Here is a 16,309-nt window from a genome sequence, read left to right as displayed (position 1 = left end):
GTTTGCAACCAATGTCGGAAACATATTTATTTACTATATAAACCACCTTCATTTCCTCCTGCTTTTGAGTTATGTTTGATTTTCTTTTTGATAACTATTTCTTTTTTTTATCAATACACTTTATAGAAAACACAAGTTAAATTTTTTCCTAAGGTAACAAGATACTAAACTAGTTAGTCCAACATCAAATTCCGGTGTTGTTTGAGTACATAGCCGTATTGTTTTAATTGTTGGTATTTATTTTGGATTTTGTTGACAAAATCACCAACTGTCTGTCCCGGGATTGGGACAATTTTAAACAATTCGACTTGATTGTTTGCATTGGATACCTCCAATTGGGATGCTTTGACAAAGGCAGTTAATATATCTATATGGGCATATTGTATCTTGCTAGCCGGACTCGTCTTGGATTCTTCCGAGTATTTAACATACCGCCATAGTATTTACGGTTCTAAAGCCATCGGGTAAAGATGGCAGGGGCATGTTGGATATACGATTGAAGACACAGGTGCTTCTGGATCTTTTCTGGATCCGATGAGCTTTGAATCACAAGATCCGGCCTAAATGTTGGTGGTTTACCAATTGACACACCAGCAGAATTTATGTCCTGTAATACGACGAAGGGTAAACACCCTTAAGCGTATTGTTTAAGCTATGGAGATAGCTTGCATTTTCACTTTTATAAACAAATTAATAGAAATAGAGGAAATTTACACATATTTATAGTACGATAATGGTACAACTGTGCTCAGTGGTAAACAGGATATTGTAATCCCATTAAACTAAAGCTTCTTTCCCCTTGTTTTAACCAATATTAGCAAGGTTAGTAAATTGTAGATATAAATATGCAATCGCTACCATGTATATACGAGAAATAATAATTATTTTCTTCTACACTCTTTTCTCAAATTTCACCCGATGATCTGTTATATTGTAGGTAAAAACTTATCTTTTTCTGGAAGCTGACAAGGAAAGAGGTGGGCTCTTTTATTATCAAATTAAGACAGTGCCACAACAGAAAAATCGATAATTCTTATAATTATTGTGAAATACCATCACATTCTGTTTTTTTGGTCTGGGTATCACCGTTTGGCGCGAGGTTGCAGGATTTATTTTTGTTTGTTCCCCTCGGCTAATTCTACATCCCGCCTTTGGTCCACTCGAAACTCTCATCAACTGATTTTCTAGAATGTAACACCGTTGAATCGATCTTTTGCAAAGATAAAATGGAGCCTAAATCATATGTATATAACGTTACATTATTACTATAAAGTGCTGCTTGAAAGAGAAAAGATTGAGGGGAATGTTGCTGTGCAAGAGAATGTTTTGCAATTTTTCTTTATGATATGATAGGTGTAGTAGAAAATTCTAATAATAACAATAATTAATAGCCTTGAAAGAATTTTAAAAGATGGCGATGACACATGTCCGAAAAAGGAAAGAAGTGAGTACAAAATTTCAGACGAAAGGAGAGAGAAAGAAGAACATTGATCAAAGAAATCCATCGTGTGTGTGGGAAAGGGAGGGAGTTGAAAAATGATAAATAAACAAACAAAAAAAGATTAGACGGATAATGCCGTGTCTCTGAAAAGACAATTTCAATCACCCCTCTGCTGTTCTATACCCATACTATAATATAAATTTAAATTTAGTTATGCAAAAGACGTTAAATATTAATCAATGAAATGAGAAATTGGTTGTTTATTCATTTCACCCCCTGTTTTTTTACACGAATGATAATAGGTGAGTCAATTACATAATCAATCATTCAATTATTATCTAATCCTCTTCTTTCCACCTTTTCTTCTTCTCCTCCACAAAATTAAATCACCTCTTTGTCGATGAATTTTATTCTTTTACTATAAATAACCCAACACTATTAGTTTTTCTTTCTTTATTTACTTCTTTACTTCTTTTCAAGAGACATCTGTTTTCTTTAAGTTACGTTAGTAAAGATATCAATTAACTAACTTACCAATTCGATCACATAATATAACTTCTGAAAGCTGCCCTTCAAACAAAATATTCAATAAGCAAGCGAATTTAACCATGTCCACCAATTCTTTCCCAATATTGAAAACTCCATCAACATCAAATATACAAACTATAACCAGACCACCTCTGCAAACCAAACCTAATCTAGTAGCAACAAGATCTCAAACTACTATAACCCAACTCCCATTATCCCAAAATCATTATTCAACAAGAACAAGATCAACTACTATTAATGAAATCAATGAATTGATCAAACAAGATTATAAAGCCAATAAGAATAAATCCAATTCTACTGGCGGGAAAATCAAATTATTGGATGATGTTGATTTAGAAAAACAATTGATTGAAACTGCTGGTGGGAGAAATCATGTTTGGACATTTATTTTGAAATTGGTTATTTTGACTATATTAGTATTAGGTTCAGGAATTTTGATATTTTATGCCTTATAAAAAAAAAGCATAGGTCCTAATAAGCTTGATTATGATTATTATTTTGTTTAATTATCTATTGAAATACAATTAGAGAGTTTAAAAGTTGAAATAGAAATGACATACATTGATTGGTTGATTAGTTTTTTTGTTTTTATCATCATCAAGAAGTTTGAACATCCTATTGGTATATAATTAGGATTGTCAATGCTTCAATTATCTACCCATGCCTATATATATATATACATTCTGGTCCTGTTTCTTTTTTTAGTAGAAACTCATACAGAATGTTAGCACGTGGTTAATGATAAACCACTATTTTATTATTATTAAAAACTTGATATTTACATTGCATATTTGTTTTTCCATTTTTTTTTATAGAGTTAGAAAGTTTTGCTTTTGCTTTTTGTATATTACTGGTAATATATTATTGATTTTAAAGTATATTCTTAGTGTATATGATGGAAGAATTTATTATTTCAGATAATTTCCAACCAATTGGAAGGATAGAGTTTTCCAGAAAACTGATAATTGACGAATAATAAAAAGAGTTGATGTAATTATAATATTTGTAACAAATCGAACGATTATTCAATCAACTGATTCAACCTTGCAATTTAAAAATCCACAAAAAAGAAGTAATAATTGGTATTTCTTCAAACATTCTTGATACCATATTGATTGGATTTATCACAAGATATTTCTATTAGTTTTAGCTTATCAATTTAGTGATATCCAAGTATATATGATGAGGGCTCACAACTCTCACGATTGGATTTTTAGGTTGATTTTTTTTTTGCAACCAGGTGAATCAATAATTGATTTTTAAAATAGACCATCGCAACAACACAACAGATAATTTAATGGAATAAGGAAATGATATTACAGTATCACGACAATCACACAGTGTATCCAATCTGATTAGAATATAAATGGAGTAGTTTTTTTTTTTTGTTTGGTGTTAAATAACAAAGGAGAAGGAAATTGGGAACGGAGTTGAATTATATATTCACACAACATTTTTCATCTTATTAACAAAGGGGCGCCCAATATCATATTGAAAGCAACAACTCAATAGAACTCTACTTCCAAATCTTTATAGTTCAACATTTACTGTTTTTTGTTATGCATTTATAAAAAAAAAAGAAACCAAAACCATTATACTTACGTGTTTCATCTGAAAGATTCCCACGCATATATGTATATCAGAGGATTAGGTTAATTGGCTAAAAAGAGAGTCAATTGTTGTTTTAATTGGCATCTTGAATAAACCTTATTCCTTGGAAAAGTACAAGAATGGTCAATGGTTATTATCTCTAACCAATCAAGCACTAATGTGGAGATCGAAGTAGTAAAGCCAACAAAACAAGAAGTTAAAAAGATTCAATTATAGTGCAATACAGTCCAAAATAAATATAAGGAAAGTACAATTAGTTTCAAATACAATGGAGTAAAGAAAGGGAAGAAAGGGAAGAACAACGACAAGAAAAAAAAAAAGTAAAAGTGTGGATTCAACAATCAACACAGTTTTTATTTTTCTTATTGTAAATCCCTTAAAGAGATTAAAAACTAGAAAATATATACACAACGTTGTATGTTGATAATATAAATTGTTTGGTAAAAGTTGTAATATGCGGTTCTATTTGGTTTTGGTTAATAATTAATACTCTTTCAATATATTATTGTGATTTAAGGTTGAGTGTTGGGAAGAAGGGAAACTGCAGTTTACTGAATTAAAAAAAAAGGGGGCAAACTAGGAAGAAGAGAATCCTCGAACAGTAGAAGAAGAACAAGAATCGAGAAGTTGTTGATGTTAAAGAATAAGTCAAGTTAAGCCATACAAGAAAGAGAATTCGTAGAACCTAGTAAGGCTAACAATCAATTAAATCCAAACACAATGATGGACGCCAAATGAAAATGTCTCTTATTTTTTATGTCTCACTCCAACTCTTTGTCTCTTATTCGCGTTAAAAATGTCTCTGTAACAACTCAACTTCAACTTCACTTTTTTGTTTGTTTGATTGATTATTTGATTGTTGTTATTTTTTTTTTTTTAAAGTTGGTTGATCAACAAAAATTATAAACTCAAAATTCAAATCAACAACAACAACAACAACAGCTATCAACAACAGATCAGTAACGACAACTGCACTCACAATCATAACCTCAATCACGTCTACACTTACGTCTAACGATATAACCAACAACTTTTTTTACACGTTACTTAATTATAACGGATTATAGATAGATAGAAACGCACGTTCACTCAGTGATTGTCAATCATTATAAGTTCCCCTTTTATTAATCAAACAATTGCAATCTATTTGATTTATAATTGAATATATTACTTTTTCCAACTAATACAATTGTACATTACTGCAGTGATTCTTTTTGTTGATTTGAAAGAAACCAAAAGTTGATCAGTTGTTTACCCGATTGTCCCACTATTGACGTTTATTGAGTATTGATTTGTTGTATCTTCGATATTCCATATAAATTTAATTTGAATTAATATTAGTATTCATAGGTAACATTTGAATTGTTCAATTGGGTATTCATTATATATAAACGAGGTATTTTTAATAACAAATAACCAATTATTGACATTAAGTTTGTTTTAACAAGAATCAATCACAGAAAGATATACATACGTCTGTCAAGTTTTACCATATTTGTTTAAGAACGAATTTCTTTACAACTTATTCAATCATAGAAGAGATACATATCTATATTTTTAGCATAAATTAATTGTTTTTTTTTTTTGTTTGCCGTGTCCTGTTATTAAACTATATTATACTACCCCGACAAGACAATGCCTCAATCGTCGTCAACTTTTATAAATGAATATACTTTACCTGACGTGGTGGAAAATTCCTCCTCACGTGCCAGCAAAATGACAATCAAAGAATACAAGAGAATAGGAGAAGGTGCATTTGGTACTGTTGTTGAAGCTATGTTGAAATATGAAAATAATTCATCTAAAGGTAATGATGGTACTGGTTCTCATTTACTTGGTCATTTCCGTCATCACAGTCATAATGAGAAAGATAGCAACAGTACAACAAGCAACAACAGTAACAACAACAACAAAGATGGTGAATGGTTGGGTCCATTTGCTATTAAACGAGTCCCTGCACAAACTGAATATAAATCACGAGAATTGGAAATCTTACGATTTGTTAACCATCCTAATATTGTCAGTTTACGATTTTTTTTCGACAAGAAAAGTTCTTCTGATAATAAGGTGTATCAAAATTTAGTTATGGAATGTTTGCCATCGAATTTACAATCAGAAATCAAATATTATCGTCAATCCAAATACACTATACCATATCCTCATATGAAAGCTTATACCTTCCAATTAGCACGAGCCATGCTTTATTTACATGGATATGGTATTAGTCATCGAGATATCAAACCATCAAATATACTTGTTGATCCAAACACGGTAAGATTGAAAATTTGTGATTTTGGATCTGCGAAAAAATTGGAACCAAATCAACCTTCAGTGAGTTATATATGTTCGAGATATTATCGTGCTCCTGAACTAATTGTTGGATGTTCTTTATATACAACCAAAATTGATATATGGGGGTTAGGATGTGTTATTGCCGAAATGTTTTTAGGTAAACCAATTTTCCAAGGTCAATCACCGGAATCTCAATTGAAAGAAATTGCTAAACTTTTAGGACCACCACCAAATACTTTTTTCTTTAAAAGCAATCCTCAATATCGTGGTAACATGTATACTACAAGATTATTCAATTGCAGTATAGAAGAAAGATTTAAACAAATTTTTAGTAATTCACCCCTGGATGCAATTGATTTATTAATGAAAATATTGGTATATGATCCTGATGTAAGAGCTAGTCCTAGAAGAGTGTTGGTACATCCATTTTTCGATGAATTGAAATCTTCACAATTTAAAGTTTATCCTCGAGGGTCTTCAACTCCAATTGAATTGCATTTATTTAATTTTAGTGAATATGAATTAGAATTATTGGGGTCATTGAAAAATGAATTTGTGAAATCATAATAAAGAGACCTAATTTACCTACCTACCTTACTTTCCATGACACTACACATCAATCCATTTACCCACCTTCTCCTCCTCCCATTTCAACAATTAATTTGAATTGTTACACATTTCATACAATGTGTGTTAAATATATTTAGAGTTGGGTTCTCTTTTTCACTTTTTTTTTTGGAGGGAGAATCTAGTTTTACAAATATTTGTTTTGTTTTGTTTTCCCTTCCTTTGCTTTGTTTTAATTGTTATAATGCTTTGTATGTGTTGCACGGTTTTATAGTAATTTTGATAAAAACTTCACCAAATCTTTTTGTTTGTCTTTTATTTTTTATTTAGTTTTTGTTTTTTTTGTTATTGTTTTTTATTTTGATATATATCTATACATATATATATATATATATACTTCTTCAAGGGGTTATTTATTGTGTTACCCTTCTTTTGTTTAATATTACTATTCCTGATATACTTTTATTCTGTTTGTTTGTATATTTGTTCTTTAATATATAGAAATTATAACTAGAACTCAATAATCTTTTGGTTTTCTCTTACAAAGCTAAACTATAACTATATTCATCTTCAATATTTTGACTCAACCATAAGAAAATACAACTCAACATAACACATCCATTACATACAATATTAGCAACTCCCATACCTAATGTGGGGAAAGTATAATGATTCATTAAATATTTCAATATGAAAACCATAAAACTTCCAGCTAATCCACCAGCCAATAAACTAAATCCCATAAACAAAATTATTCTGGCTGCCCAAGCATGACCACCTCCACTTCCAGTAAAATCAGTCTGATTATTTGGATTTATCATTAAATTTGATTTTTCAATAGAATTAACAATTAACATCCCCATAGAAGAAGCTAAAAATGGAATCCAATCAATAAAATTAACGTGAACATCACTAGCATTAATAGTTTTCAGATATATTGATGCATCAACAAGTGACCAAAACCCAATGGCAAATAATGCCCCCGATAAATATATTCCAAATGATCGTAATTTGGCTGATTTAGGTAATTGAATTGATGCAAATCGAAATAAATTACTTGAATGATTATGATCCATAATGATGGTTACAAACAATTACCAATAAAAGAAAAGGGGGTTGTTGAAATAATAATAATAGTTGGCTAGTAAGATTTATTATCAAGTGATATTGGATTTAATAATAAATAAGGATGAAAAAAAAAAGGGGAAAAAGCCTCTTGAATTGATTAGGTGATATGTATCGGTCTATCTATTTAATTGATTGATTGGTTAAACAAATGACAGAGAGAGATTTCTATTCTGTGAAGATTGAGCACGAGAAGGAGGAGGGCAAGTCACATACACAAACAAAAAAGTCGTGCGAAAATACACAAATATAAATTGGTCTGGGATACAGTTAATCAACCAATTACCATAATCCATTAATATTATATATATAGCGATTAGATGAATGTACATTGATAGTTTTATTAATATACGAAGTTATGTGACCTTTTCAAAAGTTGGAGTATTAGATAGTATAGGAAAATAATAGAACACTCGATTCTTAAAGTACTAATCTCTATTATTCTAGGGAAGCACACTAACATAAGGAAACACTCTTAAATTGATCTAATGTAAGACAGTGAAGGAGATACTTTCATTGTAGGATAAATGACTGATAATACCTTATCATGTTAATGGGGGGAATGATCTTAGATTGAAATGAATATTAGGTTTGTCCCACAAATATATTTACCTGGGAGAAAAAAGAAAAACAAGCAACCACCATCAAATATTGACAACCACCATTCCATTCCAATTCAATGGGAATTCCAATATTAACATCAGATATTCAACAATCTGATTTATTTAAGGTCCGATATACTATCAATGAACCATCTATAACGTTTACTGCCATTAAATTTTCCCCTAATGGAGAAAATTTTGCTTGTTCTTCATCAAATGGTAAAATATACATTTATAATACCACAACGGGTAAATTAGTCACAACTTTATCAGGACATACCAAAGGAATATCAGATATTGTATATTCACCTATAAATTCTAATATTCTTGCATCATGCTCTGATGATTTAACCATTCGATTATGGAATATTACTCAACAACGATGTATAAAAATATTACGGAAACATACTTATCATATAACAACTTTGAAATTCACGCAAAAGGGCAATATTTTGATTAGTGGATCATCAGATGAAACAATTACAATATGGGATATTGCTTCAAATGGTGGGAAAATATTAACTACTTTAGCTGCTCATAGTGATCCAGTTCTGTCAATTGCATTAACTCCTGATGATTCAATTATTGTTAGTGCTTCATATGATGGATTAATGAGATTATTTGATTTACAAACAAGTCAATGTTTGAAAACTTTAACTAATAGTACTTTTGGTGGTCATGGTACTGCTACAGCTAGTACTAATGATGTATTAAATTTCCCAATTGCCAAAGTTGAATTATCACCAAATGGACAATTTATTTTAAATTCTAGTTTAGATGGGAAAATTCGATTATGGAATTATATGGAAAATAAAGTTTATAAAACTTATCAAGGTCTAAATGGTGAGAAAATTTGTGAAAAATTCAATTGCGATATAAAGTTTATAACTAGAAATGTTAATAATAATAATAATAATGGTATTAGTGGCGATGGTGATGAATATAACAATGTGTTGATTGTTTCTGGTAGTGATTCAACTGGATTATTAATTTGGGATATTCAACTGAAACAAATTGTTTATCAAGTAGATCCACAAATGTGTGGCAAAGATGCTATATTAGGAGTTGATACTTACAATCAAGGAGAAATATTGGGTTGTTGTAGTCGAGACGGAAGAATTACAATTTTAGATATGAATCAAAAATATATTGACAGAAATGAAAATCAAGAACCACAACAGAAAGAGGTTGAATCACGAGGTGAAACTCCTATTTAAGTACTGTGTATGTCCGTTTATTAAATTTTAAGATTGTACTATATTAGTTATCCTTGTTCCATTCTATTTATCCATGAATCTAATAGGCTAGATTCTATTTCATCAAACTTTGTCCATGTATGATTAATTGTCCTGTTATGATTTGCCCTTGTTGATGTTGTTGTAGTTGATGATAATATCCCATTCGTTGTAAAATTGGTCATCAAATTTGTCGTATGATTATTGTTGACTAGGGTATTTCCAGAAATGTTAGTGGTATTATTATTGGTACCAGTGTTACGTAATATACTTGATGGTAATATCAATCGATTAATATGAGAATTTTTCTCTTTTAATAATTCTTTTAATAAATATTTCAAATATTGAAATAATAATATCTTTCGATTATTATTTGTACCACTACCATTTTCATGTATATTATCATTTGTAATCAATTGAGTCATCAAATTATTCATTTCAACTAATTGATCATATTGTAATCTTGATAATTGATTTCTATTATCAATTTTATTAAAAATTTTCATTAAAATATTATTGAAATCATTTTTGAAAAATCCTATTACATCATCATTGGGTTCACTTGAGGGAGAAGATTTCCCTTCTTCATGACCATCATCTTCAACATCATCTTCAATGTCATCTTCTAATTTATTATTCAACATTAATGAACTAATATCAAATTTTATGGTATTGCCTGAGTGTTGATCTCGACTTTCCTTCGTAAGTTCCATTTGTTGGTTCTCATTCTCATACTGCTCATCCATATTCCATTTGAGTTGATTATTATAAATATCTGTTGGGACATAATAATTTTGAGTTTTAACTATATGATTTTGTTGATTCCACAATTGTTTTTTCGTGATTAATTTTTTAAGAAGTTTAATTCTATCTTTATCATGTATATGTTTCGTAATAAATTTATGTTTTAATAATTTATTAGCACTTGCTCTTAATTTAGGATCTTCAATAAAACATTGATGTAAGAAATCTTTAAATTCCCAAGATATATCTAATTCATTCAATTCAATTAATCTAATAAAATCTTGATTCTTCTGGCATTTAGAAATTAATCGAAGGGCTCTCATTGGAGGGTATTTTGATTGTAATGGTGGCTTCCCAGTGAACATTTCATAGCAACAACAACCTAATGACCAAATATCAGCTTTAAAACTATGCCCACCATTGTTATTAACAATCACTTCAGGTGCCATCCAATATGGAGTACCCACAGTGGTATTTCTTTTAGAAAAATTTGAAGATAATTGTGTTGAGACTCCAAAATCTGTCAATTTAATATCACCAGTTTTAGATATTAATATATTTTGACTCTTCAAATCACGATGAATTTTCCCTTGATTATGCAAATAATTTAATGCTAATAATATTTCATACAAGATAAAACTAATAATTTTTTCTTCAATTATTGGTCCTGGTTTTAATAATTCAAATATTGATCCGCCATCAATAAATTCCATAATCACCCATAATTTATAATTCTTAACAAATGATCCCATATAACTGGTGATTTGTTGACAATGACATTCTGATATAATTTGAATTTCTTTATTGATTTCAATTAAATCAGTCAGATCTTTTTCTAAATCAATTTGTTTAATAGCTACTTCTTGATTTGTTGATTTGATAATACCTCGATAAACTACTCCAAATCCACCACGACCAACTTCTTCATATACTTCTAATTCTTCACTTGAATTGACTCTAGTATATTCCATTAGTATAAGGAGGTTATGCTGAACTATTTCGATGCTGTGTATGTGAAAAGAAAACAGACTTATGTAGGAAATGTAGTTTTTTCCAAATCAGTATTAATATTTGATATGATTTGGGGTGTATGTTTTTTTATGGTTTTATATTTTGGCGTGTTTAAAAATAACATTGAAAAAACAAAAACGGAATGTTAATAATAATTCCTAATTAGGAAAATTAATAACACCAACGGCTTCTGGCCCCCGCGCCCCTCGCTTGTAAATGCTTTTGTTCCAGTCGGTGGTGGTGGTATTTGTTAATGTCGTGTGCCTAAGTGGTTGCTCAGTCTTAGCTGGCAGGGCGATACTTCCCTTCCACCCCACGCAGCACACCAAAAAAAACCAAAACCTCAAGGAAATATTCCATACACACTTTTTCTAAAGGGTCATCTTATCTCCATACAAGCATACATATATAGAGCCACATACATCCAACTTATTAATGTTTCCTTTACGATCTTCAATAGCTAGAGTACTACCGAATGGTTCATTAACCAAATTATGCCTACGTCAGTTAAACAAATCGTCGAAATTAAATTTAAACAAAAATAAAAATTTTGATTCATTCAATGAAGTATTTATTCATAAAACTTTATTATCATCCATTAAACAACATAATGATACTGATTATGTTCGATGTTCAATATTTAATTCAAATGGTGATATGATTCAACATGGTAAAGAAATCTTGAAAAGTCAATTTATTAAACGATATAATTTAACACCTAGAGATTTTAGGAAATTTAATTGGCAAAGATCAGCAACAGGAACAACGACAGCATCATCATCGTCAGCGTCGTCATCAGCAGGAGAATCATCATCGGCAGGGACAAAGAAATCGTCTGGTTCATCTTCCCTGTCTTCATCTTTACATCCTTCAACATCAGCATTGTCATTAAGTAATTCCTCCCTTGGATCATCAAGTAATGTTGATATTGTCCCTAATATTACTATTCGACGCAACAGCATCTTAGTACAATTATTAAACATTCGTGCTTTAATTAATCATGACAAGTTAATAATTTTCGATAATTCATCAAGTTTCCAAAATTCACAAGTTTCTTCTTATACTCATCTGCAATTTCTTAAAGATTTAAGTCAACGATTAAAATCTACAAATTTAGATGGATTGCCATTTGAATTTAAAGCTCTTGAAGGAATATTGATTTATATTGTTTCTAATTTAAATATGGAAATGAAAGTTCATAATACTGTATTACAAAATATTATTACTGGATTAGAAGATAGTATCGATCGGAATAAATTACGATATTTATTAATTGAACTGAAAAAAATTCATCAATTCCATCGGAAAATTACCTTAATTAAAAATTGTCTAGAAGATTTATTAGAAAATGATGATGAATTAAATGATTTGTATATTACTGAAAAATTTCAAAATAATAGTAATGGTACAAATGATGGTCAACCACGACAGGGGACAAATCATGAAGAAATTGAAATGTTATTAGAAAATTATTATCAAACCATTGATGAAATTGTTCAAATTGTCGAGAATTTGAAAAATCAGATTAAAACTACTGAAGATTTAATTAATGTGGTTTTAGATTCTAATAGAAATCAATTAATGTTATTAGGATTGAAATTTTCTACAGGATTATTATCAATGGGGGTGGCATTATATGTATCAGCGTTATATGGAATGAATTTAGAAAATTTCATTGAAGAAATAGATGGAGGATTTGAAGTTGTCACGGTGGTTTCTACAATTGCATTGATTGCATTACTACTATTCAGTGTGAAACAATTGAAAAAAGTTGAAAAAGTAACAATGACAAGCTTAAATGATCAACGGAAATAGAAAAAAAAAAAAAGGACTCTATGACTATTTGTAATAAAACAATGTGATATGTATTTGTAAAGATAAAAAATAAAAAATGAATAAGTAAAGAAATAACTAAATGCAAAGTACATGTATGTATTGTCTCTTATTAATTTTCAAATTCAATTTCAATTTTAGGAGTAATAAATGAATTACTCAAACTACGTCCACGGTTGGTATGATGTGAAGTAGATGGTAATAACTGGTTAGTTGTTGTATATTGTGATTGTGGTGGAGTTAGCAGTTTACCTGTTGCACCACCACCTGAGATTGACGAACTCAATGCACCAGTAAAAGTTGGGAATGATGCTCGTTTAGGTGACGATTGTGGACTTGGAACTGGTGTTGGTCTTGTCCTAAATGGCCTTAAAGTGAACTCTGCACTTTCTGGACGTTTTTGCGTTGTTGGTTGGGTTGGTTGTGGTTGTGCAATCGCTGGCATGTTTTTATCAACAGAATTCACCTTAGTAGGGGGTGGTGTTTGAGGAGATTCTGATTCTGATACTGATACGGAAACTGAAACAGGTGCCAGCACTGGAATCTTTTTAACCTGTAATTTTTCAGCTTCTTTTTTAGATTTATATTTAATTTCATGTTCAATCAAATGTTTCAATAATTCAGTTCTTACATCAAGTTTCAAAATATCAACCATTATACGTTTATACTTATCCAATGGTGGTTTAAACCCAGTAGAATTCTTTGATGTTGAGGGTCTTAAAATTAAATGCATAATGGGTATAGATCCAATAGTATCCATTGAATTCAATTCATCAGAAACTTGGACAATTTTGCTTTCTTCTATTGATTCCAACAATGATTCTTCTGGTAATTCATCAGAAATCTCATAGTTTGGAATACTACCCAAGGCAAATAAATTACCGAAATATTCAATAAAATATATCAACGATGCTAAATTACTTCTAGGAATAGTAGAAAGAAGCTTTATTAAATCAGTTGATGCAATATTTTCCTGATTATATAAATTCATCAAACTATCGAAAATGACAAATGGAATGATAGAATCACTTATTTCAAGAAGCCAATTCTTCACGAAAATTATCACATCATTGGTATTTTGGGCTTTTAAATGTTTCAACACTTGATTGCAAAATTCTTGTTCAATCAAATATTTGTTAGATATATCATTTTTCAAATCTGGTGTATAATCAGCAATAAGTTGGATAATGTCTTGCTTTATTCTCCATTGACTTTGATACTCAATTGGTGCCATCCATAACTTTCTAACATCTTCAACATTATCATTACTTCTCTCTTCAATGATTTTTATTGTCTGGTATAATATATAGGGAATCGACGCAATACTTAATAAGGACTCATTATCTGAATTGAAGTTATTTTGTAACTGCAATGGAATGTCTTTATATAAATCAAATTGATATTTCAAATTTTGATAGTTAGTTCTAATACTGGTCGGTCTCACATTGGTATCGGATGTGATCACACTTGGGAAATATATTCCAGTACTAAAATGCTCCATAGCTTTATTGAAGTCATGTAGATAATTCTCTGATTTATTAATATTGTGAATGAAATTATTTGAAAATGCTTCTAATTTGGTAGTTTGTTCCTTTTGGAATCGTAATAAAATTTCCAGTAATCTCGATAAACTCTTGTAAATTATTTCTATTTTCATTTTTTCAAATTTTTCTAAATATTGTGATAAATCAAATAATCCATTCTCCAATAAATACTTGTATTCTTGTAAATTCAAGATCTCCTCATTATAGTTGTCTTCTATTTCCGCGAGTATTTCGGCATGATTTGTTTTCAATATCGAGCTTCTAACATTATTAAACATGGCATTGAATCTAGTTGTCGTTTCTGCCATGTCAGTAATAAACTTAGCTCGACCATTTTTCGGTGAAGAAATTGCACTAGATTTATTAGTTGTTGACGTTGTGTTTGACCCAATACTACTAGTTTCTTGTACTGATGATGCAGCCAGGGAAGATTTGAACTCAGCGAAGTATACAGCCAAGTCAGACCATTCAAACCACATACCTTCACTTTTAAACTTTTTGTTGAAAAAATTACTACTTGTCATTAATTTTAAATCAAGTAATCCTTGCCCAAATTTTTCAATGTTCAATCTTGAAGGTTTAAACCCTTTTATTGGTATGCTAAGTAAAACCTTCGATATTGATTCACTACTGAAAATTTCATTTTTGTATCCAGGCAAGGGAATTTTTCTCATAGTAATAGGGACTTTGGTAATTAATTGGTTCATAATTAGTTGCAACTCTTCTGCTGAAGATACAACAACCGTACCTATATGCAATGGGAAATTCAAATCAAAAGTATTGTCAATTTCCTCTTCTTCCAAATCTTCATCGGCATATGATTCTTCAAATGATGATGAATGCTGCTGTTGTTGTTCTTCTTCTTCTTCTTCTTCTTCTCCAACTGATTCATCTTGACTAGCTTTTGTTTGTTCAACTTGAGATTGAGAAAACTCTTTCAATCTCAATTGCTCAGTATGTCTTGACTTCAATTTTTCAATAACCTTATAACTTTTCAAATAATTATTATAAATCTCATCTAATCGACTAAACTGTTGATTAATTTTAGGTTCATGGTATTTCAAATACATGGTGATATCTTGAAACACATCACGATCAATAATTGAAGTTAAGTTCAATAAAATTGTAGATTCTTGTGACATATAATCGATGTATTCACTATAAGCAGTAGTCATAGTGGTTTCGTGTTTAAGCACGGTTGTTTCGTTAGATACTATTCTTTTCCTATAGGGTGATGTGGTGGGAGTGTTTGAAACTGATCTAGGATTGTATTCAAATGGTAAAAAAGTACTTTCCACTGGAAATAGATCAATACTTGATTTATTTAAAAATTCACTATTGGCATGATAATAAGTCATATAATTAAACACTAATTTTCTCAATTCATGCAATTGTTTAAGTGATTTGAATGATTGAGATTTTAGATTATTTAACCCTGTGATATAATCTATTGACCAGTACAGATTTGGAAATCTGTTAGAGGTAGAGCCGGTAGCCATTGATGATATGTTGGTATAAGTTAATTGTGTGTGTGTGTTTGTAGTAGCTAGTTTGTTTTGTTGATCTTGATTTTAGTAGGTGGGAGGGCCAGTGTTGAATGGCTGTGGTGGTTGTCCGGTTGTCTGGTCTTGAGACACGAAACAAAGGAGAAGAAAAAAAAAATATTTGGAATTAGCAACAATAGACGACATTTCTTGTTTTTCGAATTGGTTCGCGACTTTTCATATTATTTTTAACCACTGCTGCACTACCATT

The 16,309-nt window shown here is 30.2% G+C and overlaps 7 protein-coding genes across 7 annotated transcripts; 4 read left to right on the top strand and 3 right to left on the bottom strand. All coding sequences in view use genetic code 12, as the record gives it.

Moving 5' to 3' along the window:
• Nucleotides 1-2,049: 2,049 nt before the first annotated feature.
• On the top strand, nt 2,050-2,445 carry CD36_62390 (conserved hypothetical protein; the record flags this gene model as incomplete). The annotated part of the gene is made up of 1 exon (XM_002420950.1): nt 2,050-2,445. The coding sequence occupies one exon, from the start codon at nt 2,050-2,052 to the stop codon at nt 2,443-2,445; it is 396 nt and encodes a 131-aa protein (XP_002420995.1).
• A 2,791-nt stretch (nt 2,446-5,236) lies between these two features.
• On the top strand, nt 5,237-6,460 carry CD36_62380 (meiosis and centromere regulator kinase, putative; the record flags this gene model as incomplete). Its single annotated transcript, XM_002420949.1, has 1 exon — nt 5,237-6,460. The coding sequence occupies one exon, from the start codon at nt 5,237-5,239 to the stop codon at nt 6,458-6,460; it is 1,224 nt and encodes a 407-aa protein (XP_002420994.1).
• Nucleotides 6,461-6,999: 539 nt separating this feature from the next.
• On the bottom strand, nt 7,000-7,536 carry CD36_62370 (vacuolar protein sorting-associated protein, putative; the record flags this gene model as incomplete). Its single annotated transcript, XM_002420948.1, has 1 exon — nt 7,000-7,536. The coding sequence occupies one exon, from the start codon at nt 7,534-7,536 to the stop codon at nt 7,000-7,002; it is 537 nt and encodes a 178-aa protein (XP_002420993.1).
• A 728-nt stretch (nt 7,537-8,264) lies between these two features.
• On the top strand, nt 8,265-9,404 carry CD36_62360 (subunit of the COMPASS complex, putative; the record flags this gene model as incomplete). The annotated part of the gene is made up of 1 exon (XM_002420947.1): nt 8,265-9,404. The coding sequence occupies one exon, from the start codon at nt 8,265-8,267 to the stop codon at nt 9,402-9,404; it is 1,140 nt and encodes a 379-aa protein (XP_002420992.1).
• Nucleotides 9,405-9,451: 47 nt separating this feature from the next.
• On the bottom strand, nt 9,452-11,137 carry CD36_62350 (serine/threonine-protein kinase, putative; the record flags this gene model as incomplete). The annotated part of the gene is made up of 1 exon (XM_002420946.1): nt 9,452-11,137. The coding sequence occupies one exon, from the start codon at nt 11,135-11,137 to the stop codon at nt 9,452-9,454; it is 1,686 nt and encodes a 561-aa protein (XP_002420991.1).
• Nucleotides 11,138-11,612: 475 nt separating this feature from the next.
• On the top strand, nt 11,613-12,992 carry CD36_62330 (inner membrane magnesium transporter, mitochondrial precursor, putative; the record flags this gene model as incomplete). The annotated part of the gene is made up of 1 exon (XM_002420945.1): nt 11,613-12,992. The coding sequence occupies one exon, from the start codon at nt 11,613-11,615 to the stop codon at nt 12,990-12,992; it is 1,380 nt and encodes a 459-aa protein (XP_002420990.1).
• Nucleotides 12,993-13,122: 130 nt separating this feature from the next.
• Nucleotides 13,123-16,053, bottom strand: CD36_62310 (conserved hypothetical protein; the record flags this gene model as incomplete). Its single annotated transcript, XM_002420944.1, has 1 exon — nt 13,123-16,053. The coding sequence occupies one exon, from the start codon at nt 16,051-16,053 to the stop codon at nt 13,123-13,125; it is 2,931 nt and encodes a 976-aa protein (XP_002420989.1).
• Nucleotides 16,054-16,309: the final 256 nt, after the last annotated feature.

This window comes from Candida dubliniensis, chromosome 6, assembly GCF_000026945.1.
Source record: "Candida dubliniensis CD36 chromosome 6, complete sequence".
Classification (NCBI taxonomy): domain Eukaryota; kingdom Fungi; phylum Ascomycota; class Pichiomycetes; order Serinales; family Debaryomycetaceae; genus Candida; species Candida dubliniensis.
The sequence above is the reverse complement of the archived record's forward strand: the minus strand, read 5'-3'. Positions and strand labels throughout refer to the sequence as shown.